The sequence below is a fragment of the Magallana gigas genome, chromosome 6 (assembly GCF_963853765.1).
Source record: "Magallana gigas chromosome 6, xbMagGiga1.1, whole genome shotgun sequence".
In the NCBI taxonomy this organism is placed as follows: Eukaryota; Metazoa; Mollusca; class Bivalvia; order Ostreida; family Ostreidae; genus Magallana; species Magallana gigas.
Window position 1 is genome coordinate 50,486,430 of NC_088858.1, and position 22,322 is coordinate 50,508,751.

The 22,322-nt window shown below is 34.5% G+C and overlaps 1 protein-coding gene across 1 annotated transcript; it reads left to right on the forward strand.

Annotated features, from left to right (window-relative positions):
* The first annotated feature begins 2,216 nt into the window (after window positions 1–2,216).
* On the forward strand, window positions 2,217–19,861 carry LOC105345262 (uncharacterized). The gene is made up of 18 exons (XM_034467320.2): window positions 2,217–2,377; window positions 3,589–3,720; window positions 3,884–3,979; window positions 4,536–4,617; window positions 4,741–4,870; window positions 4,981–5,152; window positions 5,336–5,443; window positions 5,769–5,853; window positions 6,956–7,129; window positions 7,735–7,837; window positions 8,477–8,673; window positions 10,034–10,145; window positions 10,284–10,395; window positions 10,873–11,021; window positions 11,133–11,549; window positions 14,018–14,482; window positions 16,773–16,889; window positions 18,083–19,861. The coding sequence occupies exons 2-18, from the start codon at window positions 3,614–3,616 to the stop codon at window positions 18,802–18,804; spliced, it is 3,348 nt and encodes a 1,115-aa protein (XP_034323211.2). The 5' UTR covers window positions 2,217–2,377; window positions 3,589–3,613; the 3' UTR covers window positions 18,805–19,861.
* The last annotated feature ends 2,461 nt before the right edge of the window (window positions 19,862–22,322 follow it).

Sequence of the window (22,322 nt, forward strand, 5' to 3'; positions counted from 1 at the left end):
TGATAATTTAATTAAATGATTCAGATGTCCTAGTTAAATAAATACTGTGTGTCGTAGGTCCACGATTCGCCACAGCACCACTTCTAACTATATATATTGTAAATTGGGCTAGTCATATATATATATATATATATATATATATATATATATATATATATATATATATAACAAAGTTGGGTTTGTTGAATGGAATGATGAAGATTATATTGGAGTGTTCCAGCATCGATTGAATGCATCTCTGAAGACTTATAAAACCGACAATATGCTTGTCTTGCGTGTGAGAAATGTTGGTGAATTTTGCGAAGCAGACTAATTTGAAGAAAAAAAAATATCATGCACGCAGGACGCGACTTTTTGACCGAAAAGAAATACAGCAATGAATTACACATATTCATGTTACACACGAAACAGATGATTTTCGTGAGTTGTTACAGATGACATGACTTCTAACATTCATTTAAAAAAAGAATCAAAGAGTTACCCTTATAGATTATGGTTTTTTTTAAAATAAGAAATAATGCTACTGATTTCATCAGTTTAAAAACTTATTCATATTTTATAATCGATTAAACAACATCATTTAATAATGTGTTCTGTTGAAATAAATGTATGCACTAAATGCACTAGTCCAAAAAATTTATCTTGGGGTGGGGGTGGGAGGAATTTTAAAGGGGTCGATCGATCGGGGGTCAGTAATTAATGCATTGAACGAATGTCAGACATGTCGGCCCAACGACACCTCGGCCCCAGGACACCTCGGCCCAGACGGGTCGGCCCAAAATTTGAGACACCTCGGCTCACGTAAAAGACATCTCGGTTCAAGCAAAATCAAAACAAGAATATTTGATTTAAATGTTTTTATTTTATTAACATACATATTTTATCAAAATATTACATATCAAAGACGTGTAAAAGAAACTGAATTAATAAAAAAAAATGAGACCATTAAGTTCTAATTGTTAAGCAAACAATAAAGTAAACTTAAGAAAATGACGACAATTTCGACAACGACAATGACACTAATAGTTAAACAAACAAGAGGATGCAGCACTTTCCTTTGGGGTTGCAAACGCGTGTCACGGATGACAATGAAGATTTAATTACGAGCAGTTAATTATAAGACAATGATCACCAAAGTCCATATATATCCTTTAAATGATTACCATACCATATCAGATTTACAAAATCGTCAGAGAAACAACACATCATGACATTTCATTTCATTATTACGCAAAATATTTTTATTGTGTCCACTTTCTGGTCAATCTTTGTAGATTTAATAAATTTATGAAAATATCTAAATATTGCAATCTTTAAATCCTAGATTTAACACTAATATATATTTCAAATGTGTCATCAATTCCTGAAATTTCCGATCTACAAAATTCACATATTCTATTATAATTGTAGTGAAATGGGTTAAGTAATAAGATTTCGACAACCAAAGTCATCAAATTTCTATTGGCTGTTGACAAAAAAAAAAAAAAAATGAGACGCGTGACCAATAGACATGACCTTTTCTCTAAAAGTTGATTTAGGTTTGTTTCTATCTAACCTTCCACATAAAAAATATTTTTTATAGACTTTAAATGAACTTTATTGATTAATGTTGTGTAATAACGATATACTAATCATTCAGTGTTGATTAAATAAATATGATCATACTAATTTTAAATATAATGATCATGTGCGCGTCTTGTACGAATATTTTGATGCTAAATATCATCTGACAATTTTATCACATTTTATCACATTTTGCACCAATTCAATATTTCATGTCGTTGGTCATTATCTTCAAAAAAGAGATAGAAAGAAGAAATCAATGAATAGATAAAGTAATTCTCTGCCCCTATTTTTTTTTTATATTTATATTTAGTAGACCCTAAGGTTTCATTGGGCCGAGGTGTCTTTTACATGGGCCGACGTGTCAATAAATTTGGGCCGACCCGTCTGGGCCGAGGTGTCAAACGCTCTTGGCCGAGGTGTCGTTGGGCCGAGATGTCCGTCTACCCATTGAACAGTTATACATGACATATAAATCTATCTAACAGAGGAATAAGAATTTGATAACTTTGTATTTTTCAGGGGACTCTTGATTTAACTTAAACTGACCTCGATATATTAATTGAACGTATTTATTATAATCATATTGGGTTTTTTTTCTTCGTATTACGATATATCTTAAAAGTCAAGTCATGTACGAGTTAACAATAATTACAAGGTTTCCGCATCCGGGGAATTCCTCTGGCGGCGATTTCATTTCGAACAAAATAACAGTTCATATACTATAACGATGATAGCGGTTGTTGAATAGTGTTGTGTGATGCATCGACAAATATTTATATATCAAAATTATTTATTTGAAAACCAAAATAAGGTAAGACGCAAATTGCACCACGAAAACGTTAATCTGAATTTTCTCGGATACCGAGAAAATAATAACAACTGGGACATACCTTATAACTCAGTTGGTGAATTGAACGCATAGAGATATCGCAGTTAAAATTGGAAAAACGAAATAAAATCATTATAAAGAGGAACATGGATGGATGAGAAAGAATTAACATGATTAAGGAAGAATTATCAGCAGTATTTGGATTATTGTTCTAAATCTGTACAATTAAACATACATAAAGTACTTAGTTGAAGCAATATTTACAAGTAATCGAATGATTCAAATCAAATTGTTCCACTGTTGAAAATTTTTAGTGGAGCGGTTTATTCTCAGAATATGATTGCTGTTTTCTTCCAACATAAACCAACCATATGCTAACAGATTGATCTTCATGATGTTTTCTGAAGTAATTATACCCTCTTAATTTTTAAAACAGATTTTGAGTAGGGCAGCCACGTTCCTTAAAAAAGGCATGTGAACTGTTAACATACCATAGTGAATAACATAAACAAGTGTAAACTTTTGTGCCACTTTCTTTTTGTGTACTGTGAAGTCCAATCATTGTAGAAGTCTCTGTTCGTTCCATCAAATTATTGAAAAATTCTGTGACATGTACATGTTTGTCATGTTACAGCCTTTGCTAGGGACATACATTCCTTGTCTTAAAATCTTGATTGCTTTTCTTTAAGCGTTTTCTCTAATTTTTGATTGAACAAAATTCATCAGTATTCACTAAACTATTCATAAATTATTTTTATTCTTTCAATGTTATATAATAATTATTTAGTTGCACCAAAAACTGCTGTAAATGTCTCCTTTGCTTCCAGTTTTTTTTTTGCAGTATGTATACTGAACAAGTTTGCATTCATTGTTTTAAACTAATGACTAAAAATAAAAAATAACCTAATTTACATACTGTAGTGTAAGGTCGACACTTACTCAAGCATGTACTTCAGTCATACTCTACAGCACTTGTCAAAGTATGTAGTCAAGTTTAGTGTGTCGTATTCAAAATATGAAATTTCATTATTTCTGAAAGTGATGGCATATTATTTTTTTGGTAATATTAAATTGAATTTGATCAACAGTAGAAGCACTGAATCTGAAGAGTTATATTGCAAAATGGTAAGGCCTTCAGCCTACACAGATTTATTGTATATCATGACTCTGATATACACTTGTTTGGTTTTTAGTAACAGTCACTTACAGTAGAATTTCATGATGGAGGAAAGTCTTGATGTCCAGGAGCTATTCTTCACAAATCTCCAGCTCCTGGGGTTTAATGTAGAAAGAATGGAAGCTCAGGTTAAAATTCCATTTAACAAGTAAGTGCTCAGTACTGGTACACATATTTATAAACCTAAATTCTGTTAAATCAGGGATCAGTGTTGTTGGTTCAAATAAATTTATGATAGATTGTTTATCCTATTCAAAAGGCCACTTTAATTTTGAAGTAAAAATTCAAGCATATGCTGCTTACTCTTTCAGAAACATGTTTGATTTGCCAAATAGAAGAGGTGCGGAGGAAATTCTGTATTTTTTGTTTAGTCGTCTTCACCCTGTAATGTGTAAAGAAGAATTCAGGTGAGAACTGAGAATCAAAATGCAAAGAAATCCAGAATCGTTTAAATATCTACAATTTATTAAAGACTCTCCCCCAATACACCACCTGTGCCAGTTAATGTATGTTAATAGACTCTGCATCTGGCTGGCTGGCTGGCTGGCTGTCTGTTTGTCCATCCATCCATACATAAATACCTTTGCTAGAACATCAAAACCCAAATAATTTTCATTATAACTGTTTTAAATTTTATATAGAAGTATACTCTGTCCAACTGTCATGCTCATTTCCAAAAGAAATACACCATAATTTTATCAATAAAAGTCATGTTTATGAATATATACATGTAACAATACTAGGATAAAGTACCAGTAACCACCAGAAGACTCTCGATCTTTTCACTTCCATGATAAATTTATTCCTTCATGGAACCCTCTTTTTGTCAGATTTCTTTCTTTTTTTACATTCAAGTGTGTGAAGATGAAGAAGTTAATTATATACATATATCTTGCATAATTCAACAATTGTGCGTTTTTGTTGGTGAAACTAATGAACATTTGTATTGCTTTATGTTAAAAGAAACTGCTGGCCAATTGGTGACAAGCAACAGGAACAGATGTTTAGAAGAGTGTGCAACAACTGGCTCAGTAACATTAACAAGGTAATAAACAGGGTACCGATTCTAAAGGGGGAACTGTGATATATGAAGCATGTATGTTCTAGTTTATACCTCCGATATCTTAGTGATTTTTTATTGTTATTACATTTGTTGGTTATATCACAGGAAGAGCCAGAGGCTATGTTGCCAAGGATTTCCCCCTCTCTGTTTTTGACCCCAGGAGGAGCCAAGTTTTACCAGCTTCTCTACCGTTTTTCCCGTTATGTGATTTTACAAGTCAACGACAAGGAAAATGGTAGGTCAAATGATATTGTGGATTGTTGACATATTTTTGGTTTAAACAACTATTGATCCAAGAACTCCAAGATAATTTGGATAATATCTATTATTTGTTACATTATGAAGGAATGAAAGACAGTGAAAAGCACAGATATCCAACCTTAACTCCGGAAAACAAAGAACTTGCTGACAATATGGCAGACACCATGATAGGCTGTGTTATCAGGGGAAGGAACTCTTTTCTCTATACAGCAAATGAAATTGTCTCTCTAAACAGGCAGTGGAAAGATCAATCAAAGTATGAAATATTCCATTATAAATATTGTTTTTTATCAAATCTTGGCACTCTAGATAAATGTTTTAGGATACTTGTGAACAACCCTGAGACTTAAAATTCATCTCCAGATTTTATTGTCCATTGTATAAATTTATATGAAAAGTTGTGAGTTTGAGTTATCAGAGTAAATGTTCTTTGTTATAGTGAGATGGTGAAAGAGTACAGAAAACTAAACAAAGAAATAAGAGACACTGAGCTTAAGATAAGAGACCAAATTCAGAAATCGTCGGAAATGAGTGCTGCCAGGGGGAGGTAAGCCAGAAAGAATCGTATCATTGTGCAGAACAATCAAGAACAGGAACAAAACACTTCTAGAATCCATCAGTGTACATGTACTGGATCGAATCTCTGACTTAATATGTTCATTATCCTATTCTCTTTCATGTGTTGTGTTTCAAGATATTCAGGATACTAAACATTTGTTAAGTAGAATCTCTTTAGATTTATACATGCAAAAAAAAAAAATGGAGATATATGTATATACATTTTTTGTTGGTGTTGTTGTCGTTAGACATGCATGTAGATTTGCATTCCTTATCTTGTTCATCAATTTAAGATTTGATAAATTTTTTTAAAGCCCTGTTGCAAGGAAAAGGAGATCAAAATCTTATGAGCCAGACTTTGACCCAAAGTCCACTCAGAGATCACAGAAAGTCCACGAGGTAGGAAGTTGAGCACTAGGCAATGGAACATCCATAATTATACACACATACTGTAGACGTATTTTTTTCCACGGGGTCATAATTCTGCGGAATCACAGTATCAATTTAATCCGCGGGTAAAAATTTACGCGGATTCTTTGAACCAAAAAAAATCATTTGAATAATTATTATTAAATATAGTTCTGAGCGATTTTCATTACCTAGAATTTGTTCAACTTTGGACTTAAATTGTAAGAACTGTTCACAGTGAACAGTAATTATCGGTTGTGCACTAGTCGGTAGTCATTAGTTAGCCGTCAAGATGTTACGACGCTGGCTAAAACGTCTAAAACACCATTTAATCTTTATTAACTGTCAATTTATGGGTTCACATCTCGTTTAAATTATGAGCTGATCAGTTTTATAAATTGAAAATCAGAGTACAAAGGGATCTAAAAATTGCAGTAAAAACACGGGTAGTTAATTGGGTCATTGAAAGACAGACCCGCTTGGGGCTATTTGTCGTCTGACACGTGCCGTTATATCAAGCTTGGAGAAGTTTAAATTTCATGCAAGTAAATTTACAGAAAATTCAAATCTTTAGGAGATTATTTAAATAATATATTATGTGAATTCTCAATACATATTTGTTTGACAGTTTGCATAGATAAAAATGATATGCATCGGGTACACGTATATGCAAGTGTTCTATAATGTAGTAACGTCCGATTATCCTTATTCATATAATGCAATTCCAAAATGCACTTTAAGTACACTGGGGAAAAATTCCGCGGAAAATTTGTGCCCGCGTTCATAGCGTAAATTAATACCACGCGGACAAAAGTACGTCTACAGTACTTGTAAAGGATTAAGATAAATGAGTACCAGATACATATAAATATGTCCAATATTTAATTTATGCTCTTATATAAATCTTAGGTGAATTAGATTTCAATCTTTATGTTTAGAAAATTTCACAATTTTGCCTGGTATTCGTACCTCAGTAGATGAAATTTTGTAAAATTATGTATAACTTGACTACACTGAGGATATCATTTGTATTGGAATTTTGCGAAAAGACTATTTAGAGAATAATTATGAATTCCTTTTATGAATGTTGTAGGTGAGGAGTCTGTGGAAACAGTTGGATGGATTTCTAGTCAGTGAGGCCTCAGAGAGGGAGGTGATAGAGTCCATTGTAGACAGGTCACTGACCAAGTACCGGATCGACTCTGCTCACATCCCCATCAAAGTTCCCGATCTCTTGCTGCGAGAGTGCGAAAAGGAAATCAGAAAGGTCAGTCAGGCTGAAATGAATTTATGCAGGATTCTTCTTTCATTCCTCATTACAGAAATTACAAAAAAATTGAACAGAAAGATTTTACAAGAAATTAATATCATACGTACCAGGGTATATGAATTATAATTATACATATTTGTGACTTAAAAGTTACTTTGTTACATTTTTAACCATGTTTTCCAAAGTAGAAATCTGGATATTAAAATGAAGGGCGGTTGGGAGGGTGGGCATGCAGGCAGCTGCCAAAAGGGTTCCTCCATTGTAAAGATAACTCGGATATACTCCTCCTACAATTTTCAAGATAGGAAGTTGTTGTTTTGCAGATCAGTTGTACATACTTTTATATCAGAGATGTGCATATTACTTGGATTTTGAGTTTATGAAATTTTTGAAAAAGTAATTTTTCACATAATATTGCATATAGGGTATCCCATTTTCTGGATAGATATTGTTTATTAATTCAGCTTAACAAAACAGATTGAGGATACTGTTCACACAAAAGAAAATCTGGTTTGCTGTCATATTGACAGCTTTTCTTGTGTTTTTCTTTTGACATTCATCTGTACTTAGTCCTATCGGATACATGTATATTGTTTTTACAGAGGCATGTGGACAACACCTTTCACCACGGGAAGTTGAATCTAGTCAGTCTGTTACAGCTATGGAACTTGTGTCTTCATTTGCTACAGGACAGGTTTCAGACCAGTAAGTAACAGTACATGTACCTGTACCTGCCAGGAGAATGACATACCTAGTTTACACAGTACTTTTGTTTGACAGTAGGCCTAGATTTACTACTTAGTTGCATGTACATGATTTTTACATCTTACTTAACAAGGATATATACATGTAAACTTAAAAGTTTGTGTGTTATTTGTTTATATAAATAATTTTCTTGATGACCATACCGGTATATTTATATCCGATAGCTGTGATAATGGGGAGTAACTCTAGTTGTGATTTTAAAAAAATTCTCACTGTTAAATAATGTTTTTTCTGATCATACGTTTATATTTTACATAAAAATTGTAACTACAAATGTTCTGCATCACACATTTATTTAATTATTGTGCACATTTTCAGTCAATAGAAATTACATTTATACATATTATGATAGCAAGAACTACATGCACATGCGAAACTCTTACTGGTTATCATGATCTATGATTGTTCATACTGGTATACTTGAATTTGTGTACATCATGTACTTGTATGTATAAATTAATTTACATTATGAATTTTAGAATTTAATTCAAAAGTTTATCTAAGGAAGTTTATATTGCTTGTCTGAGCTTCATAAATAAATAACTTTTATTTGAGACTTGAATTTGAACTATTTTTCAGCTGGAGTGCCAGATTTCACCAAGGACATTGAGAAAATCACGACCCTGGCCCACAGTAACCACAGCCTGCTTCTGTCTAGTCAGAGCCTTCAGCGGGAGATCGAGGGGGTGCTGCCAGAGCTCAAGCAGTCGGTGGACAGGCTGCGTGGGGAGGTGGAGCAAGAGATGTCAGCCACGCCCACTCAACTCCGGACCACAGTATGTTGTTAGAAAAGTAATTACCATCGTGTGTATACAGTGCCAATTATAACCTTGTGTAACCTAGTGTCCTGTCAAGTTGCAAGTTTACATTATAACTCTTGTACCGGTATTCTTTTTTATATTTCATTTGTTAATTTTTACAAGTTGTTTTGAAATAAAAAGAATCAAATTTATGCTTTTCAGTATCATCACTTTTCTTCAAAATTAATATTATTGTCAATAGGCATATAATTGTCTAATATATATTCTTCTGATATTTTCTATTTTCTGTGCCTAATCTTGGTCCAATTGATTAATTATCATAATTGCCTGCTGTAGAATATTATTGAAAGTGAATGCCCAATATCAGTCTCACACTTCCTTGCATACATCCACTACGTATAAGAGTCATGCTTTTGGTATTATAACCAAGAAAAGTTTTTTTTTTTAGAAAACCCTAACTTTTCAAAAAAAATTAATGTTTGCTATATCTCATAAAACAAGATGTTTGTGAAACTTGTTCAGGGTGGTATTTCATTGAAAGCTTGGTAAGCACAAAGACCAGCATGTTAAATGGGTGTTTTGGTACATCAGGTTAGACTGGAGATTGGCTTAAAAGTACTCGTAGATTGATTTTGAATAAAGTATGTCATGTTCCTTCCTTTGAAGAGTAATGAATATCCAAACATTTTTACATCCAAATATAAAATGTAGTTTAAACTAATCTTGGAAATTAGTATATGCATGTTCCTGCAGTGAACACGGCTTGCTTTTGACTAATGAAATTTGAACACAATGAAATACCAGGTAGAAAAATCATTAAGATAAAGTTTAGTTAACAGCATTTATTAGATTATCATATACCAGTACCCATCAATTTTCCTTTCTTGATACTGTTAATTTTACAGAGTGTGATCTGGTTTTTCTAATTCGTATCTCCATTCTCTGAAGTTGATGAAGTAGCACACAATAACTAATGTCTGTATTTTAGTGCATTATAAAGAGTTAGTTCCAAATTGGTTTAGCTCAAAAGATAAAAAAAGGTAGAATTAATCTAACAAAGATAATGTTGTTATCTTAACTTTTTAATTAAAGGGTATATAATTTATGATCACAATAACAACTTGATCCAAGGAGTCGGATTATGTCTTGTTGTTAGGTTCATATCTCGTTTGAACTGATGATCTGTGCCTGCCAACTTGATGTGATCTGACACTTTGGATCAGGTTACTGTTATGATATTATAATATGTTTAATCTTTATATATATGTATAATCTTTATATATATGTATAATCTTTATACATGAATTGTCTTTGACTTTAGAATAAATTAAGAAGTTATAGTTACTACTTTTGTTATCTCCGAGCTCTGTTTTAGGCAGTTGGTCTAGGCCTGGTGGAGCCCACACCTGAGGTTTCTTTCTCGCCTGCATCTACTCTCAAGGGGAGACAACCCACAGCCCCATCTGTAGCTCTCACTCAGCAGGAATGTAAGTAAACGGGAAATAAAGCCTTTTCACATACTACAGAACTACAAAACCAATGTAAGCGCCATAGTACTGCCTACATGAAGTACAATTAGAATACTCTAGCATTATTGTAATCAATATGTACATTGACCCCCCCAGGTGCCACCCCGGAGGCTGTAGCTCGGATATCAGAAGACATCGCAGCACGAGTGAACAGAGTTCAGCTCTTCAGTGACAGTCCAAGGATCTCTCAGCTTGAGAGGCCCGCTGTGTAAGTTGTTAGACATTGTTGTGTTGAACTACTAATCAAACATGAAAGCATCTACTTTCATATTGATTTACCTTTCATGATGGTAGTAGGAAAGAAGTTTTGTATTCTTCAGAAACAATCAATAATTTAAAATGGTAGATGTTGATAATCCTACGATTCAGAACTCTTCAAAAAACAATTTTTCTTTGTTTTGTCATTTAAAACAAAATTTATTTTGCAATAAAATATATTAGCCCAAAGAGAACACTATAATTCACCTAAGTTGTACATGTACAAGAATTCTCAAATTAACTTTCATATATTGAATTGAATAATTTTATTTTTTAAGAATAAAAAAACATAAATATGCATTAAAAGGGGTGCTGCTATTACTTGTTTTGCAACCACTTCTCTATAAGTGCTGTAAGGTCTGCAGCAACTTTGGATAAACTTTTGGATTTTTGTGCTATACCCAATAAATAATACTGATCATTGTAGCTCCACAAAACTTCCAAGAAAACTAGCCACAACTCAGAGAAATAAACCCAGAGACGTGGACAGAACAAAGCCCCGGGTCGTGGATGTAAGGGGCCAGTTACAGTCTACCCCCACGAAACCCAAGAGAGATCAAGTCCATGTAGAGAAAGGTAAGGGACTGAAAATCAGTAGTTTGTTTGAATGCCATGTCAATCATATCAAAATATAGGTTTGAAACAGATTTATTTATACTAGAGATGTTTATATTTTTGGCAATATAGGCTTAAAAGCATTGGATTTGAAACAAGACATTTCATTGAATGATATTAGTGATGGAGTTCTTAATGAACCTTCAACTTTAGTGCAAAGGGACCTTTCCATATCTGGATTAAATGATTCAACTTTAAGAAATTCAAGCACCCGAACACCTACAAAATATGACTCTAATGTGAAACGAGGATCATTCGACTGTGATAAAACTCCAAATAATGACAAATCTGGAGGAAACAGGAACCATAATGGCACCATCAACAAGTTCAGAGATCTGGAGAAATCTCCGTCTGACCTGCTAGTGGACGAGATGTTTGGAGAGACCCCAAAGGGGTCACCACTGGGCCTGCACAAGTCCCCCTCGGATTACCTGTTACAGGAAGTGCTGTCCTCAGGTGTGCTGAATTCTCCATTCGTAAGACAAACAGGTAAGCTTCTCTATCACATCACTTAATTACCTCCCTATACTAGATATATATTGGTGTTACTAGCAATTTTAGCATTCAGTTTGTCTGCGAAAAATGGATGATTGGTATTCATGTTTTGGCCTCACAAGATGATCTATAGAATAATTGTTTCTCCTTTCCCGTCTTAGTGTTTCCTTTTATCGTTTGGTCAGTAGACTGACAAATTATTTTTCTTTTTCATTTTGGGAGAAAAAACACTCCTAGTTTTAACAAAAAAATTGATTTGCAAACTACATGCACTTTATATTAAAAAAAAAACTCAGATGGTGCTCAGGTTGTTAAAAAAGCATTTTCATCAGTTGGTATAGAAGCTGTATCAGGAATGTTCACTGTTGAGTTGAATGCAGTGGCAATCAAAGTTCTGTGATTTTCTCACACATTTTAAAATTGCAAAGTGAACAAGCATACAAATGCTTATTTACATTGTATATGTATTGCAGATAGGATGATGTGCATTAATTAGTCAGTTGCTATGGTACCTTACATGTATGAATTGAAGAGTTATGAAATATGAATGAAATACAGTGTTTAAGTAAATCAAACATCATATTTGTCCATATCAATAATTTTAATTTTAGAATTGATTGGGGAGAATATTGATGCTGGGTCAGCTGTTGTTGGCAGTAATGTAATTATTTGTTGATGAAGAAATTAATTATTCATATTTATTTCACCCTGTAGACATTAAATAATACAACACGTTGACGTAGCCCAATAACACGTTGAATAACATTGTGTCAGAGGTCTGTTATAGCCTTCATTTCTGATCACAGTAGTCAGCGTCAGAGGTCTGTTATAGCCTTCATTTCTGATCACAGTAGTCCGACTTGATGTAATTAGCTGGCTATTGTGTATTTATCCTAGACTATGTAAAAAAAAAACCATTAATGCAAAATCAGAAGGCATGGTCTGACATGCATTTTCCTTGCAGTTTTTAATGCAGTCTTTTTGCTGTAAGCATTTCAAATGACACATTGTAATTTATCCTCAAAGTTTTCATTTTACTTCTAAGAGAGAATGATTGTGTACTGTAAAATTTCCTTTGGCAAGAGAATATATCAAATTTAATGGGTAATGTCTAATGATTGGAGAATGAGAGAAGTTTTCTGCTTTCAAAGAAGAGCTGTGCTTTTGCTAGTTCATACCTATGAGGTGTGAAAACCCTTTTCCACTCTGAACTTTCTGAAGGGAATTAATATTGATCTAGAGGAAGGGACGAGCTTCCTCATTACCGGTACTGGTCTCTTTATGGCATTGATTTATGCTGTCTATAAAGGATACACCTTTGATACACCAAATAATGTGCATTAGGTCTATTTAGCAAGACTTTCAAGGAGAGCATTTATATATACACAATGATTAACTTATCTCTTTATATATGGTAGGCCTTACTAGTATATATGGTAGGTTAATAGAAAGTTATGATCATAACAATAATGATATGCATGAATGCATTCTGTTAAAAAGTTTTCTTGTCATAAGAATAGAATTGTCAGAGAATAAACAACTTCCACTAAATGAATTCAATCTGCTCATACATATTTTGGCCGTGTCATTACTCATTAGAATATATTGTAGGCAGTTGTGCATTAATGTACGATCATTACAAGCACACCTACCACGTGTAGGTTATTTTGATGTGGCAGTGTTTTTATACTCTGTCGGCTAGATCAGGTAAACAAGAGTACATTTTGTGTCTAATTTAGGGAAGTCAGTTGCAAGAATATTGATTTGTGGACGTCTGCTGTGTCTCTTTAATTATGATTGAATTCAAGGATAATGGTTTAAACATGTTACAAGTTCTTATTAAATGCTAAAATATTAATACATGTATACAATACTCTGTAGGGAAGGCCACTGCTGCTACTGTACAGAATGGTAGTGATTTTAACATGGGAAAAACTTATTAATATCTGACTGAGTGAACGGCAAACAATACACAGACAGTATAAAAATAGAAAACCACAATTATGCATGTGTTTCATTGATGTTTTGGTGAATGGTAACAATATTAGGTGTTGTGAGACAAGAAATTTCAGAAATCTGCCGCTGGGGTTCTAGTTTTATTGAAGAAGATTAGATAGAGCTTTGCATGAAGTATGAACTGGACTTGGTCCATCAAATGGATTTAGAGCCCAGTGTCAGAATATGTGAGGGATAAAAAGACACCAATGTCAAACTGTCTAGTAGTGTGTAGTGCATTCTAGAACCCACAGGTAAGGTGTTGGCCATTGGGTGACTTTCTTGGTTGTGTTAGGGAGAACAAGACATCAGCACTGACATTAATTGAATAGAATATTTGATGTATATGTTTTACACATGCAAAGTCTTCCAACTGAAAAAAAATGTTTTATCTCAGGAGTTCATCATCAAATTGAGAGGTATATTTAGTGCAACATAATATATAGTTTGTTTTTTTTACTTTTTAGATATGAGCCATTTTTCTGAAGCTGGTGGAAAAAGTGAAAATGAGGGACAGAAAGTGGGAGTGTGTGTGGAGAGATCTATTGAAGATTTACAGAGGAGTCTGCAGGAAATGAAGGCCAGCGGAGACTTCAGTAAGGGAAGCCTGTCCCCTGGGCAGGTCCAACGCCCCCACTCACCTGTGGCCGAGTTCTTGGATCACTTAGAATTTGAACCCCTGGAGAGGAGTCAAGTGATATTAGAAAAACAAGTGGATGCCCTCTCGGATCTTGAAAGTTCAAAATCATCCCAAGAACTTGAGGCATCTGATAAAGAAAATATTCCCATTCTCCTCATGCCAACCACCGATAACTTACTGTCAGACCAACAGAGTTCAAGGTCACATTATTCTGCAGAACAATCTGATGAAGAGGTTGACCATAACCTTCAAGGAATTTACCTGATCACATCTCCAGGGATTCCTATTATAAGTAAGTACATTTATAGACATGTACTTTTGACAATTTTGATGCTTTTACTCTATACATGTAGATCACGTTCAATCATGTACATGCACCTGTTTTCAATTTGTCCATCAGATGCAGGGCTCTTTCGGTACTTTTAGCTAATAGACAAGATGAGGTTAAGCTTAAACTCTCAAAAGGGCAAACTAATAATGAGGATATACAACCACAAACCTAGTGAATTTGTTTTTATCATAAATTTTTGATTGCATTTTAACCTACTTTAGCAACAGATAGGTCTGAAAATACTGGTACATTTGTATCTGAAATTTGATGAGCGTATGGTCCCCCATACTGTCAAATAATGGTGACCTTGTTTCATATCATATGTATTCCTTTCTTCAGCTCTTGTAACAGAATGAGAGTTGACATTGACAATATGTTGTTTATTTGCCTGGGATCATAAAGAAGAATTTATTCGGTGCTTTGGTATTTGATTTATGTGTAGTTTCTTTGTTGTTTGTCATTGATAAACTATATTTGATGAGAGAGAGAGAGAGAGAGAGAGAGAGAGAGAGAGAGAGAGAGAGAGAGATAGGGAGAGAGAGAGAGAATAAATACAGAAATGCATTGCAAGTATGACCCAACCAGTAATCTGGATTTATATAGCTTAGATGCCAGGATGAACATTGATTGTGCTGAGAGGATAGATACACTGTTAGACCTCCATTTTCTTTTTAAGAGTTACTATTTCAAATCTTTGAGATTCAGGAGTTCTTTGCTGCGAGACAATTATTGATTGCCTTCCCTTTTCCCAGATTTCCTAATCAGAACCTTCTTCATGGAAACAGCTGTAAAGATCTAGCTGCTCGATGAGCAGATCATTAGTTGGGTTTGAATTACAGTAACTGTATAGAATAAAAAATGAAAAAAATTGACTGTATAGGCTTAAAATCATACCTCCACAAATCTGTCTTTCTGATTATCATGTTATCTGACAGAAAAAGTCATGGTAAAATTATTTAAATGTATTAGATACTGGAGGCAATTAATATGGTAATTAACTAGCAGTAATTGATTCCAGTACATAACTGTTTAATTTAAGATTAAGTCAGTTTCAGATTATAAATGAAAATCAGATCAAATTAGTTTTGTGCATGTAAGTCACAACATATTAGTTTGTGTACATGTATATCATTAGTAATAAAGAACATTGAAAATATCAGGGTATAATTAACATGAATGACGGGCTCAAGAATAACTTGATTTAAGAAATAAAGTACGAGTTATCGTGAATGTTACAGAATAACCTCCGAGGTTAAGAAATGTTGTTTTGGAATATAAAAGCCGAGGCTTTTATATTTCAAACAACATTTCGAGACCGAGGAGGTTATCCTGCAACATTCACGAAAACAAGAACTTTATTTCTATTCTACTAACAGCCCAGTATTTCTAAAGATTGTTTCTCCTATAGAGAGATGATCTAGGTCATTTTGACGGCTGTTCCCTGTAACCCCAACTGTTTTGTAATTAATGTTTACATGTGTATCGATCAAAGAAATCACATGCAGACGACAGATTTTTTTTTTGATTTTTAATACTGTAGATTCCTTATTTTACGCGAGTACTTAATTCCGCGATTCAACGGTTTTCCATCATATCGCGAGAACATAAAATCGCGAATGCCGAAATTTTATCATAGTTTCATGTAGTTTTCATATGTCTGAAAATTAAAAGCGAGATTTTAAAATTCGCGAGACGGGCTTCTCGCGATTTTATGCGGATATTAATTCCTCGCGTTTAATTAGGAATTTACAGTACCCGGCACTCTTCACTTATTTATGAAATATCTGAGTTATTTTCCTAATATTTTAAGGGCAATTTAATACAATTATTAGTACTACACGTTATATATTTTATGTAAAAACACGCAGTGAAAATGTGCTGGGGAGGTCCTAGGAACAGCCGCATCGATCATTTGAGGCAATACAGATCGTTTTGACTGGAACTAACACGTGAAATTGACATAGTTTTAAAACTTTTTACGGTTTGAAGTTGTACTTTCATGGTCAGTGCGAGACAAATAGGTATTTCTGATCTGATAATTTACTGATGACGTTTGTGGTATATTGGAGAATAATGTCTGCGGCATCTCTTTGATCTTGCCAATGGCAATAACTGTAGTAGAATTAAGTATATTTCTACTATAAGTCATTAGTAGCTCCTCTGTGATAGTATCAAGGTGATGGGGGAAATAAGCTAACGTAAAATTTTCAGTTTAAAAATTTACAGGTTCATTTCATTTTTTTTTCTGTAGAAGATTCTGGACACCATGAAAGTCCCCTGTCAGAAGATATCAGAAAAATTTACAGAGAGGCCATTGGAAGGGGTGAATCTAGTCCAGCGAGGGCATTAGATAGACATTCTCACTCAGGTAATGTGTCAACTTGTCCCAGCTAAAGCATTGGATATACATGTATTACATTGTACATGTTGTAGGCAGTATCGCTCAAGTATTATGGACTCTTGTTTAATAAAGACATTAGATAAGCAGTAATTTGTAATACATGTACATGTATATACACTTTACAACTTGGGGCATAAGTTAGGCATCATCATTCAAGTAATATACATGTACATGCTTGGTCAGTGAATGTTTTAGATAGGCAGTATCTCTTTGGTTATATAATCACTAAGAAGGAGGGGAATTAAGTATGGGAGGCATAAACTGAGGGAGGGAATCAACACAGGAAATGTTTCACAGCATGTAGAAAAAAAAGGAAAGAAGCACAGTAAACTTGAATCACTCTGGTAAATCAAATGCACACAAGGATGGGATATATACAATACAGAGAATGCACAGAGAAATCAATAATATATTACTGGGGAAATGTCATACAATATTGCTTTTGTGCATGCAAGTATAGGCAGACAATAAGGTCAACAAGTGTTGAGTGGGACTACCATCCTAGTGTCCTACTCGTCACGTGCTTATTATATTGTCATATTTTCATTAAAGAGGAGTTTGTGAAAAAAACTCATTTTATGATCACGATTTTACACAGTTAACCTATAGTTTTTGTTGGATTACTCAGTCCAACATTCCAATGCATGGTTAACATTTCCCTTTTAAGTCATGCCAAAGTAAAACAAGAAACCAAATGGAAATCATCACAATGTCGTTGTCTGACAATCAGTGCCATGCGGGGGTAGAAGAGGCTGTAGAGGGTTGGGCTGTCAAGCTGCCGTTTTGTATAGAATTGTTAAGGAATTTCAATAGACAGATGTTGCAGCACATTAGTTCATTGATGTATCAATGTCTTTGGACTCTCTTTGTGTGAAAAACAGACTGAAGATTAAGTTGATGGTATGGGTGTAGAACACTTATTGTCAGGAGATAATGCAGTGTACGATGGAATTGCATCAAATTTTCATCATTTCCTTTTGATGATGTCGCAGGAAATTGATTGGTTGTAAATGCCAGGGATTTTAGAGTAATGAAAAAAAAACAACTCCAATGCAATAAGTTATCTTCTGGCTGCGTCAGACTGCGACCCACAAACAGATTTTTTCTCAGAGGTGAATTATTGAAGCAAATAATTTAGTAGATTATTTCTGTTCTTTCAGATATATTTGATGAACTCTCCAGTATAGCAGAGAAGGATGGAAACTTAGAGAGCATAGAGATGCCTGTGTTTGGTTTGAATGATTCAGGGGAGGATATTATGGATAAAGTCTTCAAGATTCCGACCATTGTCAACTCACCCACAGTCCCTCAGGGCCAGCGGCCACCTGTAGGGCCAGGGTCTGATAACATCCATGAGCGAGTCAAAAACCTGTCGGAGCGTGTGTCCGATTTAAATGGAAACCCTGTTCACCACAACAATATGTCTGGTGCTTTTGATAGAATCACTGTGGACAGACAGCTCAGTCGAGATTGGGAGGACCTGGAGCTCTCAATGGAAGTTCTAGATGATTTGATGGGGAAATCCCCGGACTGTCAGAAGTCTCCTATTCTGCACGCTATGGAGGAAAATTTCTTTACCTACCATCAACATTCAGCTTTTCAGCGATCACCACCGTGTCCAAAACCCAAAGACAATTCCACTGAAGGTTTTGATTTATCGGATGAACTGGATGAGTCATTTGTACCTTTTAAGGAGGGTTTCAGTGTAGAAGGGGGCACAACCCCAGCAAAGACAACTACTCAGAATGTGAGTGAAAAGGACAAGGATGGCAACACAAAGCCAAGCAGCTCTGATGATTTGCTAGCTAGGTTTCAAAAGTTGAAGCAGCAGACATCAGAGATGGAACAGAAACTCCAGTGTGGCCAGCAGCCCTGTGTCTGATGCACACCTTTAGATTGATATCCAAACTATTATCTTGTTTTGTTAAGTTTTGTGCCAAGTTATTTCTGTGAGGCAGTTAGAAGCTCAAACTACAAAGAATTACTTTATTGAAATTTAAAATATGGATAATGTGGATGTGTATTTATTTCAGGGTAAGCTATATTTCCCAGTTATTGTGAGTTCTTGCATTCGGGTATCTTCAATAATTAGATCATTTGTATTGAAAACATTTCAGTATTCATAATTACATTACCCAGGTAAATATGAGGGCTGTGATTAACAAATGAACTTACAACTACGTTGTAAATCTTTTTAGTCTTATGGAATAATCCTTGAGGCCTAACCTGCAAAATTATACAGACCGATTATTAATACTAGAAGTATTTTTACTGGTATTAAGGAAAAAATTTGGTAACTTATAAACATGATGAAACATGAGCAATTATAAATTTGGTCTTTTAAAAAAACAAAGCGAAGGATGTTTTTTGTCAAAAGCAGATATAAGGAAGTTCCTACTTTTTATTACAATTTAGAATTAGTAAATGTACTGATACTTGTGCATGTAGCGGTACTTGTTTTTATTTAGTTCATAGAAAACAAAAGCGACAAGGTTTGACCCATGCTTTATGGACAGGCGTTGGCAGATGCTCATAGACATGTAACAGTATCGCAATTTACTGAATCATAAAATGGGGTAATTAAATAAAACTCAGTTTACAAATGATTAATCAAATGAAAAACTTTTTTATACAGTCTGTACATTATTCTTAGTATTGTATTACAAAAAGTCATGTATAAAGGCATTTCAATTTGAGGTTCCTAAAATATGTAATGTTTATTTTTGTTCTACTCAACATTCAGATTTTGGTTTCATGTATTTTTTTCATTTTATTATAGATTTTTACATGTTTTATTTTTAAACCTAGGAATGAATAAAATTTGACAATTTATTGTAACAAAGACAGTGAAATCAATTTTCTGTGTCATCTTTTTTAAGATGTTGATGACTTCTTTCAATAATTTGTATATCAGTGAGAATAAATACCTGCCAGTCTTATTTCCCGTATTTTTGTTTATTCAGCTACTGACAGCTATAGAACTTTTTAAGGTCAAGATCTAGTAAATGAAGGGGGCCCACAAGCTTATGAAATGTATAATATATTAATTCTTTCAACGATGCTTATTAGCAATAGCTTTGTTTAATAGAGTGTACAGGGGCTTAAATTTTTGCTAAACGCAATGAAAAATCATGTTTCAGACTGTCGTTCTCATTTTTAAATATGAAGGAAATAAGTAACAAATTTTGGCGGTTTTTTGGGTTTTTTTTTACTAATAAAATATATCTAGAATGCCTACAGTCTCTCCAAAAACAAAATTAAATAAGCTCTTGACCTCTTTAAAATGATCTCAAATTGAATATAGGTATCGGAATTACTTTTCCCATGATTTAATATAAAATGTCAAGAAATTGTTTTATTTTCTACATAATTCCTTTAAAGCCGTAAAGTACAGGAAAAAGAATTAAATCAATTATGACATCATAATGGTTCTAGCACCAAAAAGACACTCTGGAATCATTTACTAGATTTTGACCTTAATTAATGACCTTATTTTTATTTCAGCTATAGCCAGTAATGGTTAATATTACAAAATACGTGCACCATAATGTTAGTGTGTTAACAGATTATTTATAAGCCAGGATGTGATTAGACGGCTTCTTTTGTATCCGTTCTGTCGACTCTGCAATCAATACTGGGCACCTATCGCAGGAAATGAAATCTCTACTGTTCAAGGCTGAACTTTATCGGTGTGATACAACAGATATTGCATCCCAGATCTGCAGATCAATGCAGTCCAGGAGCAGAATCAGGTCCCTGGGCTCTGCTTACTTAGACTGAGCTGAATGGGTTATAGGAACAGAGCAACAATTTGAAGTTGTATTTACCTCTTCACTATTGGCGCCATCGTTTCTGCAGTTTAGAATATTTACATGACAGAATAAGAAGAGCCTGTCGACTGTAGACTGGAACATAGACTACTGATGATGTCACTATAGGCTACATGTATTACTGATATTTACTGCCTACTTTAATATTGAGTACACACTTGTTTCATTACCAAGTTTGTACTGCAAAGTTCTTGACTAAATTAATATCTTCCCTGGTAAAAAGGAGACCATTATTACTCATTCCTTCCTTCTTTCTGTCAGTGTTAATTTCTTGTATTTCATTGCATTTTTAGCTCACCGAGACGAAGTCAGGGGGAGCTTATGCTATACTCTCGGCGTCGACGTCGGTGTCGGCGTCCGGACCTGGTTAAAGTTTTTGTTGCAGGTCCTGTATCTAAGCTATTACTTGTTCTATCTTCACCAAACTTGCATGGATGATGCATCTGGACCTACTTATGGACTTGAAAGACTTGGATGTTGAATCTGAGTCCTAAATTTCAGATGCTGAAGGAGGTTAAGGTTGTTGGACCAGGTTAAAGTTTTTGTTGCAGGTGCCCTTTGATAGCAATATCTAAGTTACTGCAGGTCCGTACTTCACCAAACTTGCATGGATGGTGTGTCTTATGATACTGATGCACCCGACAGGCTTGAGTGCTGAATCTGAGCTATAGGTTTCGGATGCTGGAGGAGGTTAAGGTTTTTGTTGCAGGTGCCCTTTGATAGCAATATTATAGGTTACTGCTCGTCCGTACTTCACCAAACTTGCATTGATGGTGTGTCTTATGATACTGATGCACCAGGCAGGCTTGGATGCTGAATCTGAGCTGTAGGTTACAGATGCTGAAGGAGGTTAAGGTTTTTAGAGCTGGTTAAAGTTTTTGTTGCAGGTGCCCTCTGATGATTATATCTTAGTTACTACTTGTCCTAACTTCACCAGACTTCCATGAATGGTGCGTCTTATGAAACTGATGCACCAGACAGGCTTGAATGCTGAATCTGAGCCATAGGTTTCGGATGCTGGAGGAGGTTAAGGTTTTTAGAGCTGGTTAAAGTTTTTGAAACAGGTGCCCTCTGATGATTATATCTTAGTTACTACTTGTCCTAACTTCACCAGACTTCCATGGATGGTGCGTCTTGTGAAACTGATGCACCAGACAGGCTTGAATGCTGAATCTGAGCCATAGGTTTCGGATGCTGGAGGAGGTTAAGGTTTTTAGAGCTGGTTAAAGTTTTTGAAACAGGTGCCCTCTGATGATTATATCTTAGTTATTACTTGTCCTAACTACACCAGACTTCCATGGATGGTGCATCTTATGATACTGATGCACCTGACTGGCTTGAATGCTGAGTCTGAGCCATAGGTTTCAGATGCTGGATATGGTTAAGTTTTTTGGAACAGGTCACATGTTTAATAGATAATAGTACTATTTCAAACTTGCATAGTTGATTAAACTGTAATATGAATGAATCACAGAGGAAGCTTCAGATGCAGAGCTTAATCTCCATTATCAAGGATGGTAAAAAATATATCTTAGTTATTACAGGTCCTAACTTCACCAAACTTAAATGG